Source organism: Eurypyga helias, unplaced genomic scaffold (genome assembly GCF_000690775.1).
Source record: "Eurypyga helias isolate BGI_N326 unplaced genomic scaffold, ASM69077v1 scaffold7166, whole genome shotgun sequence".
NCBI lineage: Eukaryota > Metazoa > Chordata > Aves > Eurypygiformes > Eurypygidae > Eurypyga > Eurypyga helias.
Genome location: NW_010257139.1, coordinates 1 through 27,317, shown reverse-complemented (window position 1 = coordinate 27,317; position 27,317 = coordinate 1). Strand labels below are relative to the sequence as shown.

Genomic DNA, 27,317 nt, shown 5'->3' with positions numbered 1-27,317 from the left:
TTCTTTTGTACTGTTTTTACAACAGCTATCCCAGGCAGCAGCTAGTATTGATAACAGGGTCCCCACCCCTGCCTCAGTTGCTAGTGCTGATACGAATTCCCAGCAACTAGGACCAGATGCACCAATGCTAGAAAGCAAATCAGAAGTTAAAACTGAAGAAACTGAGCCAGAGACTAGTGAGACACAAGTGGAAGCTAAGACTGAGGTAAATGAGATTCTATACAGCTTAACTGAAAGCAGTGATAGATATAAAAGCACTTAATGATGTGTCTGAATTGGTGAGCTAAGGGGCGAGAGGAGGGAAGTTGCTGGAAAGTAACTGTCCTGAGGAAAGCCATGGATGGAGAGTGCTTTGACAATCTCAGACTAATATTTTGATGACTCGAGGTTGGGTAATAGATGTAATGGTACACCTCGTTGCATCCTTTCTTAAGGTGGAGGAGGATTTACAAGGATCTTCACAAACAAAAGAAGAAACGGATGGAACAGAACTGAAACAGGAGCCAATGGAAACAGAAGAAAAAAAGCCTGAAATAAAAGTAGATGTTAAAGAGGAAGAGGAGAGTGGCACCAATGGAACCACTTCGCAGTCCACATCGCCATCTCAGCCCCGCAAAAAAAGTATGTGTGTGAAAACTGGGGTTTTCTTGCATACTTTAGTAGCATTTGTTACTTGTTTTCCAGAGTCTCGGGTCCTGATGGGAGGTCTGTTTTGCATGTGTATTCCAGCACATGGAGGTCTAGGAGATCCATACTTTGTGTTATTTATTTTGAAAATAGCTTTCCTTTAGTGTTCTATGAATCACAGCTGAGAAAAGCATGTTGTTGTGGTCTTGATCCCAGCAGTCTTCTCACAGCTTCCAGTTTCTGCTCAGAAAGAGTAGGGCAGTGATTGCTGGAGAAATTATACTGTAAATCTCTCTGTGCATCTTGGCCAGTGCTCTTTCAAGGGACCTCAGTGGAGAGACAGTGCTCTCAGTAACCGAGACTTTCTCTCTGTTTGCTTTTCGGTTGGAGGCTGCACACACTGCCTTCACACTGAGCTTTTGCCTTCGCTTCTCGGGGAATCAGGTGCTTGTACTCTTCCCCTGAATCTCTGTTCCTCCTAGGCTGGTTTGCTGCAGGAACCCTGAAACTTTGAAGTCCTGTGTAGTTCTCAGCTGAAAGCTTTCTGCTCAGAAGTAGATAGGTCAGTAATCTCCTAAATTCATCTACAGGGTTAGCGTAGATTCAGGTGTGACTGAATCTGTATGTTGTGTGTTTGTCCAAAAGGAAACTTGATGGCATTACAGGTCTTGACTGGCCTTACCTGAACAATTGCGCACCTTGTGTTAGAAGGAAATAAATTACATGATCCGTGAAGAAAGAGGGCAGGAAGAAATTACTCCATTTGGAGGCCAGGCACTGTGGGAGCCTGTAAGATAAGTTTTCTGACTCAAAAACCTTAGCTGCTGAGAGACCTCTGTCTCTTGACATCCTGTTTTTTGAGATGAGGTCTTCTGTGGCTAGTTTTTAGGTTTTGACCAAAGGTGAGCTTTTTCAGCCTGTCGCAGATGTCAAAGAAGGGAAAGTGATGATCCGTTTCATTACTTCTTTCTTCTTGCCTTGCGAAGGAAACTGCCTGTACCGACATCAGGAGGGCATGAGGAGCGCGCGCTTTCCAGAACGCAACCAAGAAATCATCCAGTTTAGAAGTTTGTGCTGCTCGAATCTTGATCTCTTGTATATGCTTTGGGCTGCATTTAATTTCTGAACATAATCTTTTTATAAAAAAGTGCAGTGAAGGACGTTTTCCTGCAGGTTGCATTCTCGGTTTGTAGCGCCGTGGGCCAGCCACACGCGAGCGCGCTGCAGAACCAACCGGCAGAGCCTATTTTGAACAAAGCGTAGCGTGGGGAGCGGAACGCTTACCAGCGTTTATCGACCGGTTTTGTTCCCAGCGGAAAGAACCGTTGCCGCTTGTTGGGAGCGCGCCTGCAAGGAAACGGAGGCGAGTGGTTGAAAGAGAGAGGTTCTCGCAGAATTAGTCCATGGCAGGGCCGCGCTGTTGTTCTGCTGATGCAGTCTGGGTTGCTACCTATTTCCAATGCCGCCTTTAGGAACGCAATTTTCTCTTACAAATGTTGTCACTAAGTAACCGTGTAGTATAATACGAGTGCAGCGTGGGCAGGTGCAGCAGCACAAACCGTTTTAAATGGTGACATTTTCTCACCAAGTACTTGGTCCGACGGGAGCATTTGTATTAAAATGCTAAATAAACCAAGAGGTGTTTGAGAGCAAATACCGTCAAGTGTGCTCAAGGCTTATATGGTATTTTAAAACTAAAGAGGCTCATCTGGAGTTTTTCATGGGTTACAATAGTGTTGGAAACTTCTTCCTTCCCATGTGGCCAGATTGGTGAGGTGAGCCCCCAGTAACCGGGGGCATAGCAGTTAGGTGCTGCCACGGGTGAGGCGAAGGCTCAGAGCTGGGAGTGCTGTAAGATAGGGGGGCAACCAAACCCTTCCAAATCCGGGGTTTGATTTGGTTTTACTTTCCTTCTGCAAATCTCAGCAAGAAAGGAAGGTTTCTGGTTCCTTGCCTCTTCTCCAAAGGAACAGCGTAATGCTCATTTGGGTAGCTCCTGTCTCCTCATTGTAGATGGCTGTCTTGGTTTGACCTTCAGGAGTAGTTTTACTAGTTTCTTCCCCTCTTTATAAGACGTAATAATGCAAAACCTGCAAGGGCTTGGTTGTGGAGGGGTTTTTGAGGTTTATTGACCTTAGTTTTTGAAGATTTCTTCATAATCCTGTATGAATTTTTTCCTTATAATTACAAGCAGGATTTCCTCTGTTTGGAAGAAATAAAACTTTAAAAAGGTAGCATTACACTCTTCTCTGGCAGATATTACGTCGTCATGATTCAGGCAAAGATCCCATTTTCTTTTTGCCACCCACGCATCCAAGACAAAATGGGATAACTGGATGTCAGCTCCTTACAAAGATCTTCTAGCTGCCAGAGGAGAACTGAGAGTGTTTAATTGTGGAAAAGGGGGAGAGGCTTGTAGAACCTGTATATAGGGACATTGAATGATCAGATATTTTGCTATTAGTCATATTCCTTAGAGGCAGAGCAGCTTTTACTGCTAAAGATGAAGGCAACTTTCTTTACTTTTTTAGGTGAAGGCATAAATCGAAATAAGAACTGGCTTTTGATTTTTATTTTTTCAGACTTCAAAATGAAAGTAGGTTGTAAACTTGATCAGCGAAGATAATTAGGTTTTAAGGAACTCGGCAAAAATTGTGCTAAATCTCTGTAGTTTGGTTTAAATTAACATTGGTTTTATTTTGCAAGATATTCTAGCTTAGTGGTATGTCGTTATAGGGATTGGCACAGGGAAAGTTGTAAAAGCAGTGTCAAGCAGGTGGCCAGAATAAGATTATTAAAAGGTGCTTTTCGACCTTTAAACTTAATTAAATGAAATAATTCAGATTATCAGGTTATAAACTACATGAGCCAGAGCAAGTTGGCTCCAGAAGCAATAGAGAATACTTGTTCTTGTGAATGGAATTTAATATTCTCTTCTGTTCTTGAGAATTCCATAATATAGTAGCTGTTCCTAAAATTTGGAGTGTATATGTCAGGGTACTTTTCATGGGGAAGTGCCTGCATATATGCTATCAATAAATAGGGACGAGAATCGCCATTTAACCGGGACTGAGATTGTGGCAGCAGCTGAAATGACCATCGAGTTGCCTTCGTTGTTGCAATGACAAACATAGGCCTCCTTGGCTCATCCCGGTTTTAATCTGGCGAGGCGGAGTTCAGTAGTAGCCGCGTGGGATCTGGATGTATGCATGAGGCCCTTCTGGCAGCTTGCCGAGTCCTTTGCCATGATGTAGGTGGCTTGGGTGGTATCTTCCCTGTGGCGTACGTGAGCAGCAATCCTCTCTCTAGTTTAGACACCTGCAGCATCTACAGGTGGCTAAAAAACTGAGGACTTAATGCTTCAGAATTGAGTTGTATCAACTTAATTTCTTGCCTTGCTTTATTTTCGCATGTAATTTCAGTTGAGTGTAGTTGAGGCGAAAAGACTTCCTCTCAGAAATATCACCCAAATGAAGAAGGATGGCAAAAAAGCTTTTAAAAAAAATCAGAGTTTTTAAACTAAAAATTCCAAAAGCCAATTTATATCTTGCCAAAATACCATTTGAGTGACAGAAAGCAATGATCAGCCTCAAAGGGGTCACTGTAGCCCTGTTAATTTAGGTGCTTTCAGCAGAACTCCTAATTGTTCCCTTTTATTGTTATTGTTCTCATTTCAGCCAGGTAGATAAATATTAGATGCCATCCTGCTTTCCTTAGTTGTTGTCTTTTTTTTTTTTTCCCTCAATAGTAGGCATTCTTCCCTATTTAAAGATTCCGTTCCTAAGGAAATAAATGTAATTACACTGCTGAGATGTTGAAAGAGCTCTCCAAGTTACCATTATTTTTCAGAAAATGCCTTGCCTTTCTTGTCCTTGTCATCCACTCTTGAAAGAAACATGGCTGTTGCCATGCTGCTGTTGCCAAGGGGTTGTAATGATGCATATAAATTTGGAAGTAGTAACACTTTCAAAATCAATTAACAGTCCGTCAGACCAGGACTGGTTGTACACTATGGCCAGAAAATTCCGGTGCCAGCTACCGAGACATCTGGCTACTCCCTTAGTAGGGTAGTAGAGCTGGCTGTTCGGCCCTGTCCGCTGCGGTGGGCTTTGCTACAAGAGTCTTGGCTTGCAGATGGCAAACAAGGTTAGGAGAGAGGGGTAGGGAAATACGCTACGAGTCCTCTCGGAAGGGCTACGGTTCATCCAGGTTGAAGCAATTTGCTTCTGGGTAAGTCTTTTTTGTTGTTGTTCTTCTATGCTCTAGAATATATGTCATTATGGGCTACAGTTGTTCCTGTCTCCTTACTCGGGGAATATCACCCGCTGTGGTTTGAGCTGCACTGCCGTTCTGATTCAGTTGCGCTGTGCAGTAGCCTCTCAATTGTAAGTTTTGCCTCCAGTCAGCTGTGCAGATCAGGAAATCCCTCTTAAGAGTTTCATGCTAACGTAGTTTAGGGGATTTTTTAGGGGAGTCAACAGGTTGGCAAACCTGGAAGGAAACTTTCTAACCTTTCTGACTTTGATTAACAGTTTTCAAACCTGAGGAGCTGCGCCAAGCTCTCATGCCTACCCTTGAAGCCTTGTACCGGCAGGACCCAGAGTCTCTACCTTTCAGACAGCCTGTGGATCCCCAGCTTTTAGGGATTCCGGTGAGTTGGCATTAAAAAGAGACAATTTTTTTCTGTCTTGTCATATTTTATCTGTTCTGCTCAACATACTGTGAACAGTTGACATCTTAAAAATAACGGGGTTTGTGTGTGTTTGAAGGACTACTTCGACATTGTGAAGAATCCTATGGATCTTTCAACCATTAAACGTAAACTGGATACTGGGCAGTACCAAGAGCCGTGGCAGTATGTGGACGATGTTTGGCTAATGTTTAATAACGCCTGGCTTTACAATCGCAAGACTTCCAGAGTCTACAAGTTTTGCACTAAACTCGCGGAGGTGTTTGAACAAGAAATTGATCCCGTTATGCAATCACTTGGCTACTGTTGTGGGCGCAAGGTATGTATTCCACGGAGCTGGCTGCTTCCAAAGAGCTTAATTTGGTTAATCAGATAAAACCTTAGCTTTGTACCCTCTTTTTTTAAAAACTGAAATAACGAATGAAAGGATTGCTGAAGTTTGGCTTATCTGTAGGCATGCCAAGAGCCAAAAAAGGTAGATAGCATTCTTCTTGCTGCTTTTCTATTATTGTTGTATTTTTCTCCCTCAGAGAACACCTGTTTTGGTCATAAGCAATATTAAAATGCTTTGCTCATTTCCCAAGTCCGTTGCAATAAAGTAGGTGGTTAGAGGGTCAGCTGTTTAGCTTACATGGTTAATAATTGTAATCGAGAGCTGTGCTACTCTATCTTGGGGAAGTGTGATAAAGATAACTATGTACTATGATATCCATAAGCATCAGGCTTGCCTAATGGATACTTGATTAACACAAGGTTACATTTTAAAGCTGCTTTTCTCACTGTTGTTTTGCAGTATGAGTTTTCTCCACAGACCTTGTGCTGCTATGGCAAGCAGTTGTGTACTATTCCTCGTGATGCTGCCTACTACAGTTACCAGAATAGGTAAGTCCCCGACTTTAGGTTTTTCCTTATTCAGGAAGTGAGATCCTTTGAATCCTTTGCACATATGGAGAAGGAGCATTATTCACTCTTTCTTTTCTTTGTCAGCTTGGTCAGGGAAAAGTTATTTTTCTGTCTTTGCACGCTGTCCTTTTGCAGGTGACCCCTTAGTGTCCTGTACGGCAGCTTGATACACACTATTAGCCAGGCTGCACCACGCGCCACTTGGGAAGTTGCGTTTTCCAGAAAAGGAGTGGCAGGGCTTGCTGGAGAGAGCAAGGGTACTGGGAAATCGTCCTATGGGAGAATTGTAAAAATATGTAGGTTTGTTTTCTGTGCGTCAGAATTTGCAAAGTAAGGGATACAGTGACTGATTGCAAGACTTGCTTTACCTCTCTTATTCATTAGTACTTAATTCTGTTTACATTAGCTGTGAATTAGCACTGACAGCTACCCAGACTTCATGAGAAGCTATGAAAACAATAGTTTATTTTTTATTTTTAATAAATACTAGGATTTAGTGTTTGCGTGATTATCAACAGTGCTATAATAACAAAGCAAGCTTGGCTTTGGGTTTGGTTTCGGTTTCTTAGATATTCCCCCTTTTCCTCCTCAGAAAAAATTACAGAACACAAGTGGGCGAACTTCCTTTTCCCTGTTTAAAATGAAGTTTTAATGAATTGCTTTCCAGAGGCTTGGCAGTCTATATGTCTTGCCAGCTTTGAAACGCACAGCGGGCTGTTGTCTCACTGGAGCTATGGAGGGAATTCAGACAGTCGGCGCTTGCGTTTAGTCTCTTAGGGCGATCCCGGTATCACCAAACGTGCTGTGAGATGGTGCGAGGCTGTGGTGTACAGCAGGCTGAAGCAGGATGGTGTGGGAGATGAAAATGTGTCGTCTTGCATTGTATGGTGGGACTTAGGTGGCCTCTGTGAGGCAGAGCTCTCATAGAAGGTTTTATAGAGCTGCTGTGAACGCTGAAAAAAGTCAGTCTGGAGAGAAATAAAGCAATTAAAATGCATTTAAAGAGAGAGTACTTCAGTACTGGAAGTGGGGAAAAGATTACCTCTCATACAAACTCTGTGTGGTAGAATCTCAAACGCTTTTCATAATGCGTGTCCAGATAGTACGGTATTGAACAGAATGGCAACTTCAGAAAATAACGAAAGAAGGGGTCTTTCTTCTGTCAGTTACACCTTTCCTATTTAAGTTGGTATTAAATCACTTGGATTACTTGGTGGCAGGCGATGTTGGTTGCTAGCAAGGAGTACAGGGGTGATGGAGTACTGGGTTCCTCTGGACTCGGTGATGCAATATTTCAGTTTCCTATCTGTTATAAATGCAATAGTCCATTTACATGGAGTTTAGGCTAAAACAGCAGTAAGAAAAGGAAGGTGACTTGTCCTGCTACTGGCCTATGGACACTTAGACAGAAGTAGACGCAGATTTCTGTTCATCCAGATGCCTTGAGAAAGGGTTGGGGGCTTGGGATTTGGGGTGGTTTTGGTTTTTTTTCTATTTCAGGCCAAGTAAATGGAGCAATGAATTGCTTTTTGGGTTGGGTTTTCTAATAGAATCTTTCTAGAGATCAATCGCCATATTTTTAAGTGTGTATTTGGACTACCAGGTCATAGAAAGCTCTTATTCATCAGCTGTATTGTTCTAAAACAGTCAAACTAACTGTTGTTTCCTGTGGCAGTAATCTTCAAATCTTAGGTTTTTCTTAACTGAGTAGCAAACTGGTGAAAAACAAACTCTGTTGTTCCAGCAGACCTTTAAGTGGTCAGATGTTCTTGTCATTTTCCATTTACACAACAGACAAAATTGGATGTGCTCGAAGTGCAGCGTATCGCATAACTACATTTCAACTACGAATGTTTCGGCACCATTGAGTAAATGAACTCTGGCACAACACTTCAGTGCCTAAAAGCTAATTACCTGGTGTAGAACTGTTTGGCTTCCGTAATGAGGCAGAGGTTTAGGTTAAAGTAACTGTTCAGAAAATCTGCTTCATGTGGGAATATCCAGCTGAGAAAACTGATGGGTATTTCGTATCAGTGCTAGCCTCCAGTTACCGATTTAGGATTTCCTTTGAATGCACTTAATTCCAGTTGGAAATTCACCTATTGAGGCAGAGATTGAGCATTTTCTGGGCTTTGGTATTGAACTGTAATGTTACTCTTTGATAAATGGGAATCAGTCACCTGAACAGTCTGCATTTGAAAAGCTTTTCATTTTTGGTGTGTTGCGATAAGTACGTTCTTTGGATTTTCTGACTGTTAAAACTAGCCCGTTGTACGCTTTTGTGGGCTTTGTGGAGTATTTGTAGTGAAATGCAGAAGCCGATGAATTACATGCAATCTCTGTTTCTGAGGGTCCATACTCATAAGTTATAGCTACTGCTTCACCTTGGTTATTTTATGGACAAATACTCATGATCTCTAGGTGATTCATTTTCGCTGTCTTTCAATTTTTATTTCCTCATTTTAATACCATGGATTTAGGCTTGACTTCTGCTAGCGTTAGGCTTTGGTTCTGCAGCGTGTGACGTCCTGTGCCGCCCTTCAGACCCGCGGGTCGCTGGAGCACGTGCTTAGCATGCTGCTGATCCGAAGCACTCATCCCTGCGAGACCGAGCTTCCCGCAGCGAGCAGAGGGTGACACATCAGGGCTGGGGAGCTAGTTAGATTTCTGCCGTGTAACTCTAATCCGGTATCGAAGGCAGCCACGTTGCTCAGTCTCAGGAGTGCTTTGAGAGCCCATAAGTTATTCTGAAAATGGATCAGAATTAACCTTTTCTGGGATTGTTTAAATGTAGCAGAGCATTAATGGGAGCCTTGACCAGGGTTTTTTCTGGCTACGTGTTCCTGTGTTTGGTTCCTCCTGTACTACAGTCCTTCCCAATCTGGCTCTTGAAAAGAGCAACCTTCTTAGTAAGGAAAATAATTAGTGGGGTGTTTTAGTTGAAGAAACACTTAAAGAAGCAGATTATAGAAAAAAAGGACATGGATAATGTCTAAAAAGCTATAAATTCTGAGACTGTTAAATTGTGAAGGGGTTTATTATTATTAGACTATCCTGCATCGATTTAAAGGGTATGGGGTGCGGAACAAGGGAAGTCAGTGTGAATGGGTGTGCAGTGCCAATATCCACTCCTGAAATGCTCTACTCAACACTGCTCTGTAATAACCACAAAATATCACTCCCAATGATTACAAATTAACAGAATTAATTTTTTTTTTTCCTCCTGACCTTGTTCTGTTACGTTCCCAGCTCTAAAAGCCGTGTTCTTGCCTGGGCGTGTGATGTATTTAGCCCTAGTTGAGCTGACCTGGGAGAAGTCGCTTGCAGTTTGACCGGCGGTGGGCTGGCAGGCAGCCCTCTGGGCAGGGAGCGTTGTAGCTCATGCGGCTGCTAGCAGAGTTGCAGCTGCCCCGCTAGTAAGGTGGTTGCGTGGCTGTGTCCGTATGGGCTGCATTAACTGGGCTGAAGGACACCCTTTTGGCCTTCGTGTCAGCCCCGCGGCAGAGGGAGCGTGCAGCGCGCTGCTGCAGTTCCGTGGGCCTTGGCTAGCCGCGGAGCTCTTGAAGGCTGAGCCAGCTGGCAGAGTTTGCAGGAGTTTTCAGGCTCCTGTGAACGATGCTGTGGTAACGCGGCCCTGGCTCCAGCCTGGGGAGAACGCGGATCGCGCCGCAGAGCGTCTTTCCCCGCCGCCTCGGGCGGTGCCGAAGGCCCTGCTCCCCGCTCGCTCGCGCTGCCTTTCACGAGCGTTCCGAAACGCGTGGCGGTGACGTGATGGCCGGTGTGTGTCGCAGGGGGGAATTCTGCTCCGTGCGTTGCACTAAGTGCCTGTAAATGGCTTTTGTTGCCTCAAAGCACAGCCGTGGCGATCTGCCACCTGGATTACGGTAGATTTGAGCGTATGAGTACGTGTTGGAAAGGGCTAGCTGCCATATTTATTAATCTCCATCCCTCGAGTTGTTGGTTCATTGTGACACTGAGTCTCATTTGATGCCTTTTATACTTACCATTCTTACGGGTCTAGTGTTTGAGTACTAAAACTGCGTTTTACTGTGCTGCCATTGCTGCTTACACTCTCACTCTTGGTCCTCCGTAAAGCTCCTTTATTTTGATGATCCTTTGTGGCCTTCCTGCATTTTACAGCTGTGGCCTTCTTTGTTACCTTTGTTCATGTGTGAATCCATATCCTTTCCAAACATTTAGCCTCTTTTTGTTGTTCTGGTTTTTTTTTTTAATGACCCTGACAACTTTGGTTCCAGTTCATCTGAAACAAAAAAACCTACCAAAAAAAAAAAAGCACCAACCCCAAAATCTGTGTAACTTGGATGTTATTTTTTTTCAAATGCAGATTGTGTTTTCGCAGAGTTGCATTCCAATTTACTCAGCTTGGTTTGTAAAACTAGTGTATTGGTTTTGCTGAGTAGAATTTGGATTGGCTCTTGGCCTGGTGGCCAAAAATTGTACCTAGCCTCAGATTCAATTTGTCAAGCTTAACGCCACATCTTTAACGTACCTGATAAATATCATGTATGTATGTACAATATTTAATGTTGTTAAAATATATACATATATTGTACTTACTTAGATAAATGGCTGGAAACTCTGACCCATAATTGCATTTCTGTTAAGTGTTTGTCTAGAGTATGGATTTGGTTTCATTTATATTAAATAATATTAGCTGAGCAATTGGTCACATTTAATCTTATAGCCCAATAACTTCTGAATTTAAAATTTTTATAGATTTTTTTTTTCAATACCGAGTGTTTCTGCTTTTACAGTTTTTACTGGCAATCAGTAAATGCTTTCAGCATCTTTTCTAATTACTTAAATCTGTAATAAATGTGTTCTTATAGCTTTTTGACAGGCTGTCGGTTTTTTAACCAAAGGAGACTGTCAGTCACGAGCCTGGAATCAAAGAGCATTCTTTTTTTTTCCCCTAAATAATGCAAATCAAATCCAAATTCTTAAATTTGAAGTCCATACAGATGTAGCGTTTGTTAGCTACTTCATTAATCCTCCCCAAATTTTGAATTTGACGCCTGACGACTTGTGAACGATGTATAAAATGAGACCGAATGCTAATCTGTGCTTTGCCTTGGCTTTCTGCTCTGTGTTGTCTTGGTGTTTGCGTCTTACCTCTTACGTCTGTGCTGTTTGTTCCCTCCCCTGTTCTCTAATCCTGCCCTCCCCTCCCCTCTGTTCCTCCTCATTGTCCACACTGACCCATCAATCAACCAACAACGCCCCCCCTTTCGTCGTGGTGATCTGCCCTGCTCTGGTTGGTGGCTCCGTGCTTGGGTGGCTGTATGTTGTGCTGGACCAGTTCACCCAAATATGGCCTTCTTGCTGACAGGTATCACTTCTGTGAGAAGTGTTTCACTGAAATCCAGGGGGAGAATGTCACCCTGGGTGATGACCCTTCCCAGCCTCAAACGTAAGTCACTCCCGTTCTTCTGCATGCCGCCTTTGTCAGTGGGAGGGATGTTGTGTAGTCCTGATCTGATAGAACGGGTGGTGGAGTTGGGGAGATGCTTACAGTAACAGATGATTAACAGTTGTTACTGTGTGGGGTCGCTTCCTCTGCCCAACGCTGTCACTTGTGTCCGCTGTGCTACTCCAGCTGCCCCGGGGCTGGTTGCAGGGAGCGGGTGGTTGGAGGGTGGCAGAAGGAAGCTGTGTCAGTAAAGGTCACTAATCCATTACCATTACCAAAGTGAAAGACTTTGCCTAATGCTGGTGTCTCACCCTTTGAAGTACAGCTTTTGTTTATGAAACCAAGGGCTTGTCTTTAACCTGACCAGAAAATAAGGTGCTCTAAGACAGGAGGAATACAAGCTGGTTTGGAAGGTGGCTGCTTTACTGACAATAGCTTCCCTTGTTCTTTATGATTTCTAATTTATGTGTATACTTGGGTATCTCTTATTTTGCTCTTTATTTGCATAGAAAATTAAATGGGAATAGCATTTTCTGTAGCTTAAGATAAAACAAACTGAATTGCTTTCTCCAAAGAGAAAATAAATACGATATGCTTGCTTCTGACTTGAGGTGTGCTTGCTTGCCGCAGTTCAGAAACGCATGATACTGTCTCAGCCTCTGGTGTAAAGGTACTACTGAATTTTCATATTAACTCTTTGTCTCTAGAACCATCTCTAAGGATCAGTTTGAAAAGAAGAAAAATGATACACTAGATCCAGAGCCGTAAGTACCAGGCTGTTGTGTTTGCTGAGATAATCCCATCACTTTCACTTGTCCCTTAGCCAGCACTTAGAAACCGGGCAGTGAATAGAGAAGTCTTCCTTTCTCCCCCGTCTCTACCCAGACAGGCTGCAGAATCTTTCTCTAGTTTGTGGCACAACATATGTAACTGATGTCTGCCCTCGATATCCAAGAGGAAGATGGGAGCCTGTTCTAATGGCAGTCTCTAGTTCTGGTTATGTGTGGCGTTCCGAAGGTGGGTTCTGTGAGGCGCTGCACCGCTGGCTGAAAATGGCCCTCTGTCACACAGAGCCCTTTGCACCAACCCTCAGTACCTGGGGACTTCTGCCTTTCCTTCTTCTGGTTTAGCTAGACTCCTAAACCACTGTTTCTTCTCTGCAGCTGGGTGCTTAGCCAGCTGGAACAGCCACCCTCCTTCCTTGCATTTATTACCCTCGGGAAGTTCAATAAGAGCCAAGTTGAACATTTCTTTAGTAGCACCATACTGGTTTTCCTACTTCCTTAACTCACCGAAAGAAAACTTTATCCTACTGCTGCTTTGGTCTTTGTAATATATTTTGATTCCTTTTCTCATCTTTGCAAGTGCTAAATAGAGCTCCTCCCCTACACCCTTAAAGGTAGACAGCTGAGATACACCCCAACGCATTTGGCTTCATAACCACTGGTGCAGCCTTGACTGGGAAAATTTCTAGCAGTTTTCCCATTCAAGAAAAAGAATTTTGACATATCATTTTGACCAAAAAAGAAGACTACAGCAGACCCGTGCAGGTGATGGCAAGCTAATACATGTTTTCTTGGCACAGTGATTCACAAGTGACTAGTTCTTACATTTGCAGTAAGTTGAACAACCATTTAGTTGGCTTGTGCTTGTTGCAACAGCTGAAAATTACATCTGTAAAGGTACTGTTGAGCAGAATTCTTTGAAGCTGGTGAAGCTCAGAACTCTGCTTAGAAAAGGATAAAAAAGATCCAGAAAAGTTGTGCTTGAAAGCCCATTTCACATTTTCCAACTCATACATTTTACAGTTTATTATATATATCTTACTTGCTCTTACTTGCACATGAGATTGAAGCTATTCTAGTAAGTGTTGTTTTTTTCTAAAACGGGCACAAAAATCAGGCCTGCTGAAGTTGATTGGGTTCTTAGCAGAGGGCTGGAAAGTCCTTTCTTGCTGAATTCTGGGAAATGACTTGCCTAACAACAGGAGTTAACGGCTGCTGTTTTTTCTTCTCAGGTTTGTTGACTGCAAAGAGTGTGGTCGGAAGATGCACCAGATTTGTGTATTACATTATGATATTATTTGGCCTTCAGGGTAAGATGTTCGTTAGGTTTTTACCTCGTACAGTAAGACCAGTGTAGTTTATATAAGACTTTCTGCCTTTGCTCTTTAATATGCAGTCACTGCCTTTTAAGAACTGAGTACAAAAGGACAAAGCCTTTCTAAATAAAATACATTTTTTTGGTGTTTGAGGTCGCATTTCGGTATATTCACATGAAAATGTGCACAAAGCCAACTTGTTCATACACGCAGATTTCTGTGGTTTCTAACTACTAAACAATGGAAGCTGGTTGGAGGTAAGTTTGGGGAAGGCAGAGGACAAATGCAGGGCTAACTGCTTGACAGAATTAAACCAGCTTTTAAAGGCTTTAAGTCCCTCGAAAATTGGGAGATACAAGCTGTTGAAATCCAGAGAAAAATATGTTGTACTTTGACATTTAAATCATGGGTTCAAACATTGGGCTTAAGCTAGCCAGTAACAGGCTTGTGCTAAGTTTCTGGCAATTTTTTTCTTCTCAACAGGTTTATCTGTGATAACTGTCTGAAGAAAACTGGTAGAACACGCAAAGAAAACAAATTCAGTGCTAAAAGTGAGTTTGATATTTCTGGTTTTATCGTTCATCTTCTCCCTTCCACCCCCCCCAGTAGCTTTTTGATTGAGGCTTTCTGTTGTCACGATAGACAGTACAGGCACATCTGCAAAACAGGGGGTAGCCCCAGGTTTTAGTAGCTGTCAGAATTTTAATCAGCGTTTCAAAGACCTGCTCTTCCTGCATTTGTGGTCAGTCTTAATGCTGCTGGAGGTATTTGGCATCTCTGTCCTTATTTTTCTGAGGTGTAAGAGCAGGAGGGGGAACAGAACGGGAGGAACACGAGGCAGCATGCACTTCACTGGCTATATTTAGACATGTTTCTGTGTAGCACTGAAAGCAGTAAATTACTGTCACCTCGGTGGCCCTCAAATAACGTGTAGTAACAAGTTGTACGGTGTTTCAGGTGTGCTGTGGTAGTGCCAAGTACTGATGTATGCAAAGAGCTTTTCTTGCTCCTGGAGCGGGCTGTGAGAAAGAACTGCCTGTGGCACTACATGTCTACATTTTCTTGGAAGAAACCATTGTCATAATCTTCTTGAAATGTGCACTAAAGAATCCCAAAAGCTGCCAGGTCAAGTTGTCTCAGTCTCCTTAGTAACCCTTACAGAGGCGTTCCGTGCGTGCGTTTAACGACAGAACTTGATTTGATAGCTTTTACTCATCCACGTTTGGAGGGTGGAGAGCAGTGGCTAGTGTTTGGGAATGCGCTGTCCGTGGCATCAAGTAGGAAAACGGAGTGGGTGTGGAAACCAAGAGGGTGATTCAGAGAACTGAACAACAGCAGCTGGCAGGTACACCCGATTCCTCCCCTCGTTCTTCGGGAGTTCTGGGCATTGCCTTGTCCTGCTGTGACTTTGCCATCTTCCACATGGAAGCAAAGGAGTGGTTTTGCATTAAATGTAACTTCTTGGTAACTTCATGGGTGGTTGATTGCATTATAAGAGATTTGAAGGGGGGTAATTTGGAGATGATAACGCTGTATGAGGCGTAGTAGGTTACAGTAATCAAAACGGTCCCTGGAGTAACCTGACGCATCCAAGATAGTATTGTTTAAAAGACGAAAATTGGCCTTGTTGAACACAGATTAAGATTGTAAGAGAATGTTAATACAACGATGAAATAAAAACGTCGTTTCAGCTAACCATTTAAAATAGATGTCTCTTCCACGACATGCTGACTTTACAGTGTATGTTGATGCAAATTAGCTTAAATAAGTATGTGATTCCTTGGGTGTCTGCGGTTGCGCTGAGACATTGCTTAAAGCTTGAGTAACCAGCAGTGTAGTTCAGGGTAAACCGGTCTGTTCTTTGGGGGTCTGGACAGGGAAGTAATGGTGCTTTTCTTCCTTCCCATTGATCTCCTTTTCCTCCTTTCCCTGCAGTTTGGCTATCTTGTTTTCTTTTTCCCATTACGATTTGAGTCCTGCTGCCAGCTCTAATCCACGGCTGGGCTCTGCTCTGGAGGTCAGTTTTCTTTAACAGGGCCTAGTGGAAAGAGAAGATCAGGGCAGGAAAGCCTGCTCTTGTCAAAGCCTTGGCCTTACTGCTGACCTAAAAAACACCCATGAGCAATGAGAGTTTGAAACATTAACGTACTTCCTCTCCCCCTCCCTCCCCATAAAAACCATTCCGTACTCAATTGCCATCAATATTTCTGTGTGCTCTCAAGTGTGCTGGCACAGCTGTTAATAACCAGGATAGCACATCCCTCAGCTGCAAGCGATTGCTCGGCTTATGCTTATGGTTATATTCATAGAATCACAGACTGGTTTGGGTTGGAAGGGACCTTAAAGACCATCCAGTCCCAACCCCCCTGCCATGGGCAGGGACACCTTCCACTAGACCAGGTTGCTCCAAGCCTCATCCAGCCTGGCCTTGGACACTTCCAGGGATGGGGCATCCACAGCTTCTCTGGGCAACCTGTCCCAGTGCCTCACCACCCTCTCCAGGAAGAATTTCTTCCTGATATCCAATCTAAGCCTCCCCACTTTCAATTTAAACCCGTTACCCCTTGTCCTGGCACTACAGACCCTTGTAAAAAGCCCCCCCCAGCTTCCTTGTAGCCCCTTCAGGTACTGGAAGGTGCTATTAGGTCTCCCCGGAGCCTCCTCTTCTCCATGATGAATGAGCCCAATTCTTGCAGCCTTTCATCACAGCAGAGGGGCTCCAGCCCTCTGGGCATCTTCGTGGCCTCCTCTGGGCTCGCTCCAACCGGTCTATATCCTTCTGATGTTGTGGGCTCCACAGCTGGGTGCAGTACTTAATGTAGATTAACTAAAATTGGTTATCCTAACCACGTGGCAAGTCAACTGCAAGGAGCTGACTGCTGGTGTGCCAGCTGTAACCTACAGACCAGTGTACAGCTGGGTTATGCTGTGACATTCCTGACGTGGGGACTATTGTTCTTCCTAAGAAAATCTACAAATATTACTTAACCAGTAGCTGATGCAGTGACATTCAAAGACAAAAGACGTCCTGACAAATAAGTCACAGAAAGTAATTTCCTGACAAAAAGTCACAGTAAGCCAAAAGTCTGACTTTCTTCCTATCCGTCCCGTTACTCACCCCGCAACAAATGTCTGGGCATTGCTGCTGCAACGCAGCTCTGTACTCGAGTGGCCTGAGAGCCTTCTGCGTTGGTAGCAGCTTGGATGCCTTTTTGCAAGTTTGCACTGCAGTTTTCATTGAGAACTGAGCTTGTATTGGAAGTAGTGTGTTAGAGGTGTCCCAGAACCAAAACCCGGCTCCTTCCTGAAAGAATTTGTGTGTCCTCATGTATCAAAATACAGGGCTTTTAGATCCTTCCCTTAGGGTGCGTGTAGTCTTAACGCTGCCTCTTTCTTTTATCTTCTTATCTGGTCTTTTTGTTTGTTTGTTTTCAAGTCTTAATGCATTGCAGCATAAGGGAGGAAGCAGACATCCTTTGGTTGCTTAGCATTGGAAAGATGATAAGATGAAAACACGAGAAGACAGTAGAGTTAACTGAAGTGCCTTTCTAAAAATGTACCAGCTCAGCCGAAACGGAGCTGTTTCTTTTCTCCTGTTTGTCTTCAGAGAAATCAACAAAACAAAACAATTTCTTCAGAGACTAGTTGTGAAATTTCTTTAAAATTCTTTAAATCTCCGTTAAAATCAACCCCCTTCTACTATATATGGAAAGCCCAATATGTTGTATTGGGGAACACTGGGAAGGCCCGTGTATTGGAGCTGGTAAAGGGCATAGTGTAAATTTAAGGGCAGTTTAAAGTAAAATTAATTATGGCTCCCAGGTAAATGCTGTTTAGACAGCCTTGTGCTGATCACAGCCACAGAATCTCACTGGTCAAGGGAGCAGACTAAAACATGTAAAACAAGACTCCTGTGTTTCTGTAAACTGATTGGCAAATAAGATTTTAAGCATATAAATCCCTTAAAGTGAGATCTTCCTTCGAGTATATGTGGCACGCTTTTTTTCCCCAGTATTGGAGCCTAAAATAGTTCTTTAGCACACGTATTTCCCTGCAGCGTTCTGTATGCAGGCTCAGTCGTCGGGAAGAAGAACCAACAGCCTTGTGTCGATAGCCAGATAACAACTGAAAAAATAAAGCAATGGAGAGCTGGAATTTAAATGCATTGTAGTAAAACGAACATCTGTAGATTGCACCGTTGCTTTGGAAAAGAGCATATTGCCCATAAACATGAAGTAGAAATGCTGGTTGGTGCAATAAGTACAGCAGGATAAGAGAAGTAGTCACAAATCTTCAGTACAGTGTGCCACGTCTGTTTTCGTAATTCAGACCCAAATCTTCATCTTAATTTCTGTAATTTGTTGTGGGTTTACTTGAAAGCCATTGCATCCTGCCCTGCAGCTATGCCCACAAAAGCTAATTGTAAGTGTGAAGACCGAGAGGGGTGATCTGGACAATATGTGGACTTGAACTTTTAAAGACCTTTATCGCTCTGCAAGAACTGTTTAAGCTTTCTGTGCAGATTACTGTAACTGTTCAATCTAAAAGCTCTCTTGAAAAGAAGAGAGGAGGAAAAGCAATGAAATCTCCATTGAAGTCAAAAGGCTTTTCATTTCTCTTGATTTGCTTTGCTTTGCTTGAAAAGGTGTGGCGTCGAGCCAGATCTATAAAGTGATGTAATCTCTGTCAAACGGCCAAATAGTGGTTTTGTTAGGAGAAAACATTTGCAGTGTTCATAAAATAAGCCTGCAAATTTAAAAACGCTGTGTAAAGCCGCTTTTGTTGGTTCACTTACTAAGTAATTTTCCCACTGTAGTGCTTTTAGCTTCCATGATGAACACTTACGGCTTGGATAAAAACGGGGATGGTTTTGCTTTTTTAATTTGGGCTGCATAAATAAAAACATCAGATTTTCATATGGAGGCAAAGCAAAGGGGAAAAAGCCTGTTTCTGCACAGAGAAGCAAGCCGAGAGACCTTGCAGGTGTGGTAACGCCCTGAACTTAGCAGTGATTTCTCCAGTATTAACGTGTCCGTTGTCATATTCTCCCCCTTCATTTCTAGGGCTACAGACGACGCGTTTAGGAAACCATTTGGAAGATAGAGTAAACAAATTTTTGCGACGACAGAATCATCCTGAAGCTGGAGAGGTTTTTGTCAGAGTAGTAGCAAGTTCCGATAAGACGGTAGAAGTTAAACCAGGAATGAAATCCAGGTTAGTTCTATTAATTACAATAAATGCAGGTTTTTTTCTTATTCTGAAATCTCCCTGCATAAATATTGCAGAACTGTGCCAATTTGCACTTTAATACCTTTGCACGTTTTTGAAGTTTAGGCATGAGTAAGATGATGAACGGTACAAAAGCAGCGTCCAGTAAATGACCCCGGAGGAGGTGGCAGTTGTGTTCCGGCTGTTGGGGGGGTAGGAGGGACATCCTGGTTTGGGTTATAATACTGTGACTCTGTATTACTGAATCTTTAGAGTCTGACCACATTTTGGTTAGCGTTACAGAATGCACCCTTCACTTTGGAACGGTTGCCGAGATTCTGTTCCAGACTGTTCCTTCATTTTGTTGTGGTTTTAGAAATACTTCAGCTTTCCAAAGTTATTTTTAATTCTCTTTGTTATAAATGAAAAGCTTAAAGGGTTTATTCTATGCAGCATTTTGGCTGTAATTCATAAAGGCAGTGTTTACGTGACATTGCTTCACCGTAACGCATCAGGTTTTCTACCCTGCAACATATTTAAAGGCTTGTGGTTTCTGAGGATGCTCTTGGACTCAATGCTTGCCTGTTCAGTCCTGTGTTAGCTATGTGGAAACCGTCTTTCCGTGAGTTTTCTAGTAACAGGACTCCTTGTCTTAACACGGCTCTGATCTGCCCCTCTTTAACTTCGGCATAAATGTTTCTAATGAGTTAAAAATAAGGTTGAAAATAATTTCCTCCTTCCAGCAGGGCAGTGGTCTAATAACCCTCTTCTTGTTGATGTTTCTTTTTCCCTCTTCCTTCCTACCACCCTTTCCTTCAGATTTGTGGATTCTGGTGAGATGTCGGAATCTTTCCCGTACCGTACCAAAGCTCTGTTTGCCTTTGAGGAGATAGACGGCGTAGATGTGTGCTTCTTCGGCATGCACGTGCAGGAGTATGGCTCGGACTGCCCCCCTCCCAACACAAGGTACCGTTCGCTGCTGCACCGCTGACGCCTCACTGCGTTCACTGGGCAATTACTCTCACGTAGGGAAGACTGCGAGATGGGTTTCTGTTCTGTGGCCCAAATAAGCCCTGCTGTATGACTGCAGAGGACTTTGAAAGGAAAACAGATATCACAACAAAAATGTTACGATTTTTTTCTATTCTGTATTTCATTTTGCCTCTCGCTGTGTATTCTTGATGTCTAAAAAAAATGCCACCCATCCTTTGCTTTTGAGAGCTGTTTATACCATGTTCAGATGCTTAAACGTGCATTAGGACAATGTCATCCGTTTTCCTTTGTTCAGCGTGGCGGTGCATGTATCTCGCGTAAAACTCGGGTCTCTGTAGACAGAACGGATGTTCAGCCCTGCATGAATCTGTCGTTCTCTCGTTACTACAGGCGTGTGTACATATCGTATCTAGATAGTATTCATTTCTTCCGCCCCCGTTGTCTCCGAACGGCAGTTTATCATGAAATCCTCATTGGATATTTGGAGTACGTGAAGAAGCTTGGGTGAGTGGGATCTTTGTAAAGAAAGAAATCTTGTATCCAGGATGCCAGGTAGCTTTTCGCTAGGGATAGTCTCTCTTCAGAGAGATGTGGAACACGTGCCTCTTCTGCAGTGGAGAGGGAAATTTTGGATTTTTATCACTACGGTGGTTTTTTTGTCGTTAAGATTCTTAACCTGACAGCGTATCAGGCTTTTTCTCAGAGGTTCACTTGATGTTTAAGCTTCACTGTTAAATCCCAGACCTTTTCTTATCTCTTCTATAAATAGTGTTTATTGCCTCAGCGTCTTTGTTACAAAGGGAAAAAAAAAAAGGCCAGAGGCCTGAGTTTATGTCTGCATTTGTCAGAGTTAATTTTAAGGTGATCGTCAAAATGGTTACGGGGTTTTTTTTCTTGTGTGAACTGCAGGTATGTGACAGGACACATCTGGGCCTGTCCCCCAAGTGAAGGAGATGACTATATTTTTCATTGCCATCCGCCTGATCAGAAAATACCCAAACCCAAGCGTTTGCAGGAATGGTATAAGAAGATGCTGGAGAAGGCGTTCGCCGAGAGAATCATTCACGACTACAAGGTTTGCTGCCGTTTACTTCCTGGATTCATTTTTACGGGCTTTTCGTTTGAAGGTAGCTCATACTGTGTTGTAAGATGTGAAGCTGTGGTAGTGTTGTACAAGGGCTTTTATTCTCGGCTAGCATCTTCATTTTCTTAGGTGTTTCTGGAGGTTCTGCCTTTCCGACTGAAAACTCCTGAGGCTTGGCTGCTGCATGAAGAGCAGTGTGCAAGAGCCTGCCTCCACGTACCTGTCTTTCACTGCCGTCGTCTAGGCGAGGAAGTTAGGTCGCTTGTTACAGCTTATAGCAGTCATTTGCTCTGGTGATTCTGCAGGGTCAGGTGAACTACTGGACCCCAGTAGTGTAAAATCAAAAAAGCTGCTTATAAAACAGCTTCTTCCCTTGAATAGGAAAAGGATTATTTTCGTAATTGGAGAACATCCCACAGGTACCCAAGGAATTAAGTTAAAGATGGCAAAGGTGCATTTGCCACTCCTTACAGGGTAAAATCTGCGACGATTTCTTCATGGTAGTGACAGTACTAAGAAAATCTGGTGTTGATTGCAAGCGACAGTTACTACATGATGTGGAACAGAACAGCGTAGAGCAAGCCTTGTCATCTGATCCGGCAAAGCAAAGAGCAGGGAAATCTCTCTCCTAATAAGGTGGTCTGGAAATGACTCCGAAGAAAATTGGCTGGTCTTGAACGCGCGTGTTAGACACAATACGCTTAAAAACCCACCCCCAGCACAGCTGTGTCAATCCATACCTGTTCCTCTTCAGAAATCCTGTTCCTCTCCGTGCTCTCCAGGCTTTCTGGCCGGGTGTTCCCTCAGAGCTTCGGTTAGCGAGGGCCGGGGGCTGCGCACGGCGATTGGCCGTGGAGGTACCACCCTACTGCGCCCAGGGTGCACTGCCCAGGCACCTGCACCTTCGTAAGGGAAGGGGCTGGAGGAGCCGCTCGCCGTCACTAGAACAGCTCCCGCTCTCGTCCAGGAGCAGTGTGGGGAAAGCAGAGTCATTTAGGCTTCATTTTTAATTGCTGTAGTTAGCAGCGAGGGGTCTGTTGTGTTTTCGTGGGGTATCTTGGTCTCTCCCATCATGCTGGGGGCATGGTGAAGGTTCAGGAGAGCCTCAGCACTGCCTTGCTAAGATGGAACAGAGCTGTTAGCAGTATTTCCAGGCCAGGTCCGGAGCTGCGGCCTGCCAGGAGCGGGCTGTGGTCTGTAAGCGAGGCACGGCTGTTCAGGGTAGCCCTGGATCGTGGTTCCGATTGGCCGTAACTGCTCTTCATTTATTTGTTCTTGGTGTCGTGTGATCCGCTTCGCAGGACATCTTCAAACAAGCAACTGAGGACAGGCTGACAAGTGCCAAGGAGCTGCCTTACTTTGAAGGTGATTTCTGGCCCAACGTGCTGGAAGAGAGCATTAAGGAGTTGGAGCAGGAGGAGGAGGAAAGGAAAAAGGAAGAGAGCACCGCAGCTAGTGAAACAACAGAGGTGAGTTGACTTCATAGGCTGTGTTTGCTCCTGGCTCACAAAGCTGACAGCACTGGAGTAAATCGGAGAGTTCGTGTCCAGTGGGCTAGAAAAGGAGCTCACTCACATCAGCTGTTAAATCGGGGTTCCCTGTCGCTGCACTTCTGGTTTTCCTCTGGGATAACAAATACAATGACAGCTTGTTTGGGGTTTTTTAATGGAGTCGAAGTCGGCTGTGTCAGTTCAGCGTCTCTGTTCTCAGAGAAGTGTGTTAAGCTGCCTCTGGATTGCATCACGACTGCTGCGCTTGCGTGCAGTCATTTGGCTGAGCTTCTGGTTCACACCTTAGCAAAGCACCCTCAGGGTTTGCATTTTGAAAGATGCTGTGTTTTGTGGAGCTGAATTAAATCTTGTGTTCCTGAAGCAAAGGTGCTTGCAGTGGGTTACGACAGTAGGAGGCTGAAATTCAAAAGAATGGATTGCAAGCTTTGCATTGGTGTGAGATTTTGATCCTGATGGTGGTGTTCCTTTTGTATTTAAAAAAAAAATTACTTTCTCAGGGCCCTGGCCAGAATTTCATTGTTCATTTTTATTTGTCTTGATCCTACCTGTATCCAAACGGTCTTGGCACTTTTATACTGTCTCTTTTACTTGTGATTTGCAGCGAGGTGGTTTTGAAATTAAAGAGAGCAGGGAAACCTGCAGCCTTGCAGATGGAACCAAGAGCTTTTAGCGGGGCAGGACTGCATTCAGCTCGGGTGCCACGGCGGTTTGCATACAGCCTCTTACGTGTGCTTGGTGAGGAGTGATAGACCTTCACCCGTCCTAAACCTTAGTGGCTCCCTCAAAGCGAGTGCAGTTTGGTGCTGTGTGTTTTATGGAACCATAAAGTTAATCGTTTTCACCTTGTTCCTTCTGAATGTAACTCTTAACGCTGAAATGCTTCAACCAGCACAGCCGTGTACAGGTGAGGGAAGGACAAGGCCTGGGATTTCGGTTGCGGTCCCTCCTGCCAGCAGCATCCCTTTCAGTAAATCACAGCATGCCCTTCCAGTGAAAACGCAGCGTAAACTCTGCGTCTGACGGGGAAAAAAGGTGTTTTAAAAAGGCCAGAACAGCTACGTGTGAAACTCTCACACGTCGTCTGCCTGAAGGGGGAAGGTGCAGCCTTGGCTGTTAGCATCCCTCTGTTCCCGCTTAGTGCCACTGATGGTGGGGTAGCGGGGGAACAAAACCTGCATCCCAGCTGCTGAAGAACGCAGCAAAAAACGGAACCATGTGGTGTTTGCCACCTGGCTGGGGAAAAGGAGCCAGGAAGTGGAAAGCGGGAGAGCTGCTCCAGTGCAGCCGCCTGAACTTGGGTTGCTTTCGGGAGGAGGCTGCCCAGCAGCGGGGATCTCCGCACGTGGAAGCACTGGATGAGTCTTTGCAAATCGCCTGCTGTTGAGATGGTACAGGGTGTGTCTGCCTCTTCGTACGTTCTTAGTCCTAAACTTCATACGCGTGGAGAGGGAGCCACTTAAAAGTCAGCGTGGGCTGGGAGGGTCGGTTACAGAGTCTAAAGAGCTGGTAAATGCCCAGAAGTTCTCGAAAAAAAAGTCCTGAAGGGACAAAGCTCGTGAGTAACGGTGCCGTCTGTATCTCTGGCCATCCTGGCTGAGTATGTTAAATGATGTCAAAATTAATGGGTACAAAACGATCTGCAGCTTCCTAAACCATTTTGGAATAGCTCTGTGCAGTTGACCAAATGTAAACTGCTAAAGGTGGGGTAGAAAGGAAGCTTGGAATAATTCTAAGTTTCAATCCATTCTTCCTTTCAGTGTTTAGATTTTAAACTCTCGATGGTCTGGGATGCATGGGCAAAGGAGGACGTGCCCGAATTCCATCAGGGTGGAAGAACATTTTGGGGAAGAGAAGGCAGGATGAGAACAGACGATAGCTCGTTTCTGAATACCTTCAAATCACTTAGGGCTCTGTCTGGTGGCCCATAAAATAGTACAGCTTTCATTTCCAAACAGCTTTGGTCAAAAAGTCAATAAAGTTAGTTATGGGAAAGTCAGGATTGGACAGGGAAGTTCTATCTAAGCCTAATGAACGGAGTGGAAGGGTGGCAGCAGCCTGTACATGGAGTGGCTCACTGCAGGTGCAGTATTTTTGGTTTCTTTGAATAAATATGCTTGTGGACAAACCCTCTGCTTGCTTGTACGTAGCGTTCACAAAACTACCTTGCGTGTGTGTGTATTTCGGAGCGTTACAGGAGCCTGTTTGTCATACTGTGACGACCAACCTTCTGGCAGTGGGACAGGGGGTTTTTACTGAGCAGCGAGCTCCCTGCTGAGGACTCGGGGTTATTTTTTCAGGGACGTGAGAAGTCTAAAAGTTACTTCTGTTTGCACAGGGCATCTAAATAGCATCATCTGATGATTTTTACCCTCTTTACTTACATCTAGCATTCGGTATGTGGGCACTGAGCTCTGTTGTTGTGACTGTAGACACAAGTGAAGGTTTGGGGGTTGTTTTTTTGGAGTTGCATATGCAGCAGTAAGTCATCAGGATGGAGAATAATGTATTTTGTTAGTTTCATTTTAATCTTAACTCATTTTCTCATCGAATACAAGATCTTATAAAGCAAGCAGTGGAAGCTGACAGACTGTTTGAGAAGGAAACAAAATAAGTGTAAGATAATTCTTATTTAACGTATATGCCTACTTTAAAAATCTGTTTTTAAAGGGTGCTTGAATTTGTTTGCCTGACAGCTTGGCTTTTGATTTCTCCTGGAAGTTAGGATACATTTACCACCATGTGGCTGATGGGCAGGCACTGGAACCAAGTTCTGTTACCGACAGCGGAAGCGTTTCGCTTTCAGCTACAGCAAACGGGAGAGCCTAACACCTTTCCTGTGCGTTCATTGCAGGGGAGCCAGGGCGACAGCAAAAACGCCAAGAAGAAGAACAACAAAAAAACCAACAAGAATAAGAGCAGCATCAGCAGAGCTAACAAGAAGAAACCCAGCATGCCAAACGTGTCCAACGATCTGTCTCAGAAGCTGTACGCCACCATGGAGAAGCACAAAGAGGTACTGTCAAAACACGCTGCGTAAAGAGAAGGTTTTATGCCGGTAAATCCAGGCGTGATGAGAGTCAGAGCCAAAAAATCGGGAGGAGTAAAGCTTGCGATTGCGCTAGAGCTGGTTCTGTTGCGTAACAACACTTTGGAGGAGATTAGCCTAAACTAAGTTAATTAGATAACGTTCGTAGCACGCCATTACTGCAGCAGAACATGAGCTTGTCCCTGCGAGATACCTAACCTCATGGATTTATCCCCCCCTGTTTATCCGCAGGTCTTTTTTGTGATTCACTTACATGCTGGGCCTGTAATTAACACTCTGCCTCCCATCGTGGACCCTGATCCGTTACTCAGCTGCGATCTGATGGACGGGCGCGACGCCTTCCTCACCTTAGCCAGAGATAAGCACTGGGAGTTCTCCTCGCTGCGCCGATCCAAGTGGTCCACGCTCTGCATGCTGGTGGAACTCCACACTCAAGGGCAGGATCGCTTTGTCTACACGTGCAACGAGTGCAAACATCACGTGGAAACAAGGTGGCATTGCACTGTCTGCGAGGTAGGTGTACGGCCCCAGAGACTGCCGCTCGCTCCTGCCCCGTGGCCAGGCTTGGGTTTTTGGGAATGTTGCCCTGAGTTCCCACAAATTAAGCCCATCCTGAACAAAGGGCTGCTAAGCCTTATGGGAAGGCGACTGCCACAGTGGGGTTCCTCTTCTAGAGCAAGCACCTTAGTTTCTTGCCATGGAAAAGGCCGGTACTGTGGAACAGCTCCTGCTGTATCGTTTATTCCACCACGGCTCCTCTGCACAGGCAGGCCTTTAACTTAATTTTAGGGGACTTCAGGACTGGGCGGTAGGGTGTGACTGCGTCAGGCTAGGCCGAGTGTGCGGGGCGCTCGCTCGTCCGCATTGAACGATGTCCACGAGAGAAGGTAGTGTGTCTCCTGCAAGGTGGCTTTCCTTCCCCTTCCTGCGGGGTACGGCGTGGCGTCAGGGCGCCTGTCCGGGCTCCGGCGGAGCTGGCCGAGGAGGCTGCCACAGCTCTGCACCCCTGTCCCTTCGGCCCAGTACCAGCGCTTGCCTGCCCTCCGCATCAGCCCCGACAATCGCTTCCGAGCCGGGCTCAGTGCTGTTAGGGGCGAGTCCTTCTACGGCTTCAATCGCTTCCACTGAGCTGCGTTGAGAACGGTTACGCGTGGTGTTACGCTGGTGGGCTGCAGAGGGGGGAGCCTCGGCAGGCTTCATGATGACCTCTGGCTGTAGCTGAACCAAAGGAGGTTTGGATCAAGTGCGGCCTGGTTTTGCCACTGTGAGTTACCGACAGGTCTGTGGCGGAGGAGGCTTAATTAATCCCTCTGAGGAAAGCACTGAACAGGGCTTCTTGAGGCAAGGCTGGAGAAAACGGATGGTGCATTCCAAGGGAATCAGGCGGTAGAAGGAGGTTGGGCCTTTAGGCTTCTTCTGGGGACTTCTGCATGAGGGAGTACCCTTCCTCGGCAAAAAAGGACAGGGCAGTGGCAGCGGAGCTGGAGCAGGTTTTCAGAGCAGTGTCATTTGTTCCCCTCAAATCGTGTGCAAGTTTCACACTATTTCAGAGATTAAAAAAAACACATATTTCAGGGTAGCAATTATTAGTAATTACACTCAGAATAGGTAAACGGAGAGCCAAACCCAAGGTTTTAACCAGTGGTGGTGGGTTTGTCTCACGAGTGGGAAGCTTTGGCACTGCTCACGGAGGTGCCCCAGTAGACATCACGGGAAAGGAAAC

General features: G+C 44.7%; 1 protein-coding gene across 1 annotated transcript in view; it reads left to right on the top strand.

Annotated features, from left to right (window-relative positions):
* CREBBP (CREB binding protein) overlaps nt 1-26,722 on the top strand; it is a gene marked incomplete at its 5' end in the record, with an annotated part of 54,921 nt that extends 28,199 nt beyond the window's left edge. Inside the window, 17 exons of the mRNA XM_010153894.1 lie at nt 26-205; nt 435-621; nt 5,160-5,278; nt 5,397-5,636; nt 6,111-6,199; nt 11,571-11,651; nt 12,359-12,415; nt 13,669-13,746; nt 14,236-14,303; nt 18,816-18,966; nt 19,780-19,926; nt 20,344-20,457; nt 20,863-21,028; nt 22,339-22,506; nt 25,400-25,561; nt 25,826-26,107; nt 26,501-26,722. Coding sequence (XP_010152196.1) covers nt 26-205; nt 435-621; nt 5,160-5,278; nt 5,397-5,636; nt 6,111-6,199; nt 11,571-11,651; nt 12,359-12,415; nt 13,669-13,746; nt 14,236-14,303; nt 18,816-18,966; nt 19,780-19,926; nt 20,344-20,457; nt 20,863-21,028; nt 22,339-22,506; nt 25,400-25,561; nt 25,826-26,107; nt 26,501-26,722 — 2,511 coding nt within the window. The remainder of the gene's footprint in view (nt 1-25; nt 206-434; nt 622-5,159; nt 5,279-5,396; nt 5,637-6,110; nt 6,200-11,570; nt 11,652-12,358; nt 12,416-13,668; nt 13,747-14,235; nt 14,304-18,815; nt 18,967-19,779; nt 19,927-20,343; nt 20,458-20,862; nt 21,029-22,338; nt 22,507-25,399; nt 25,562-25,825; nt 26,108-26,500) is intronic.
* Nucleotides 26,723-27,317: the final 595 nt, after the last annotated feature.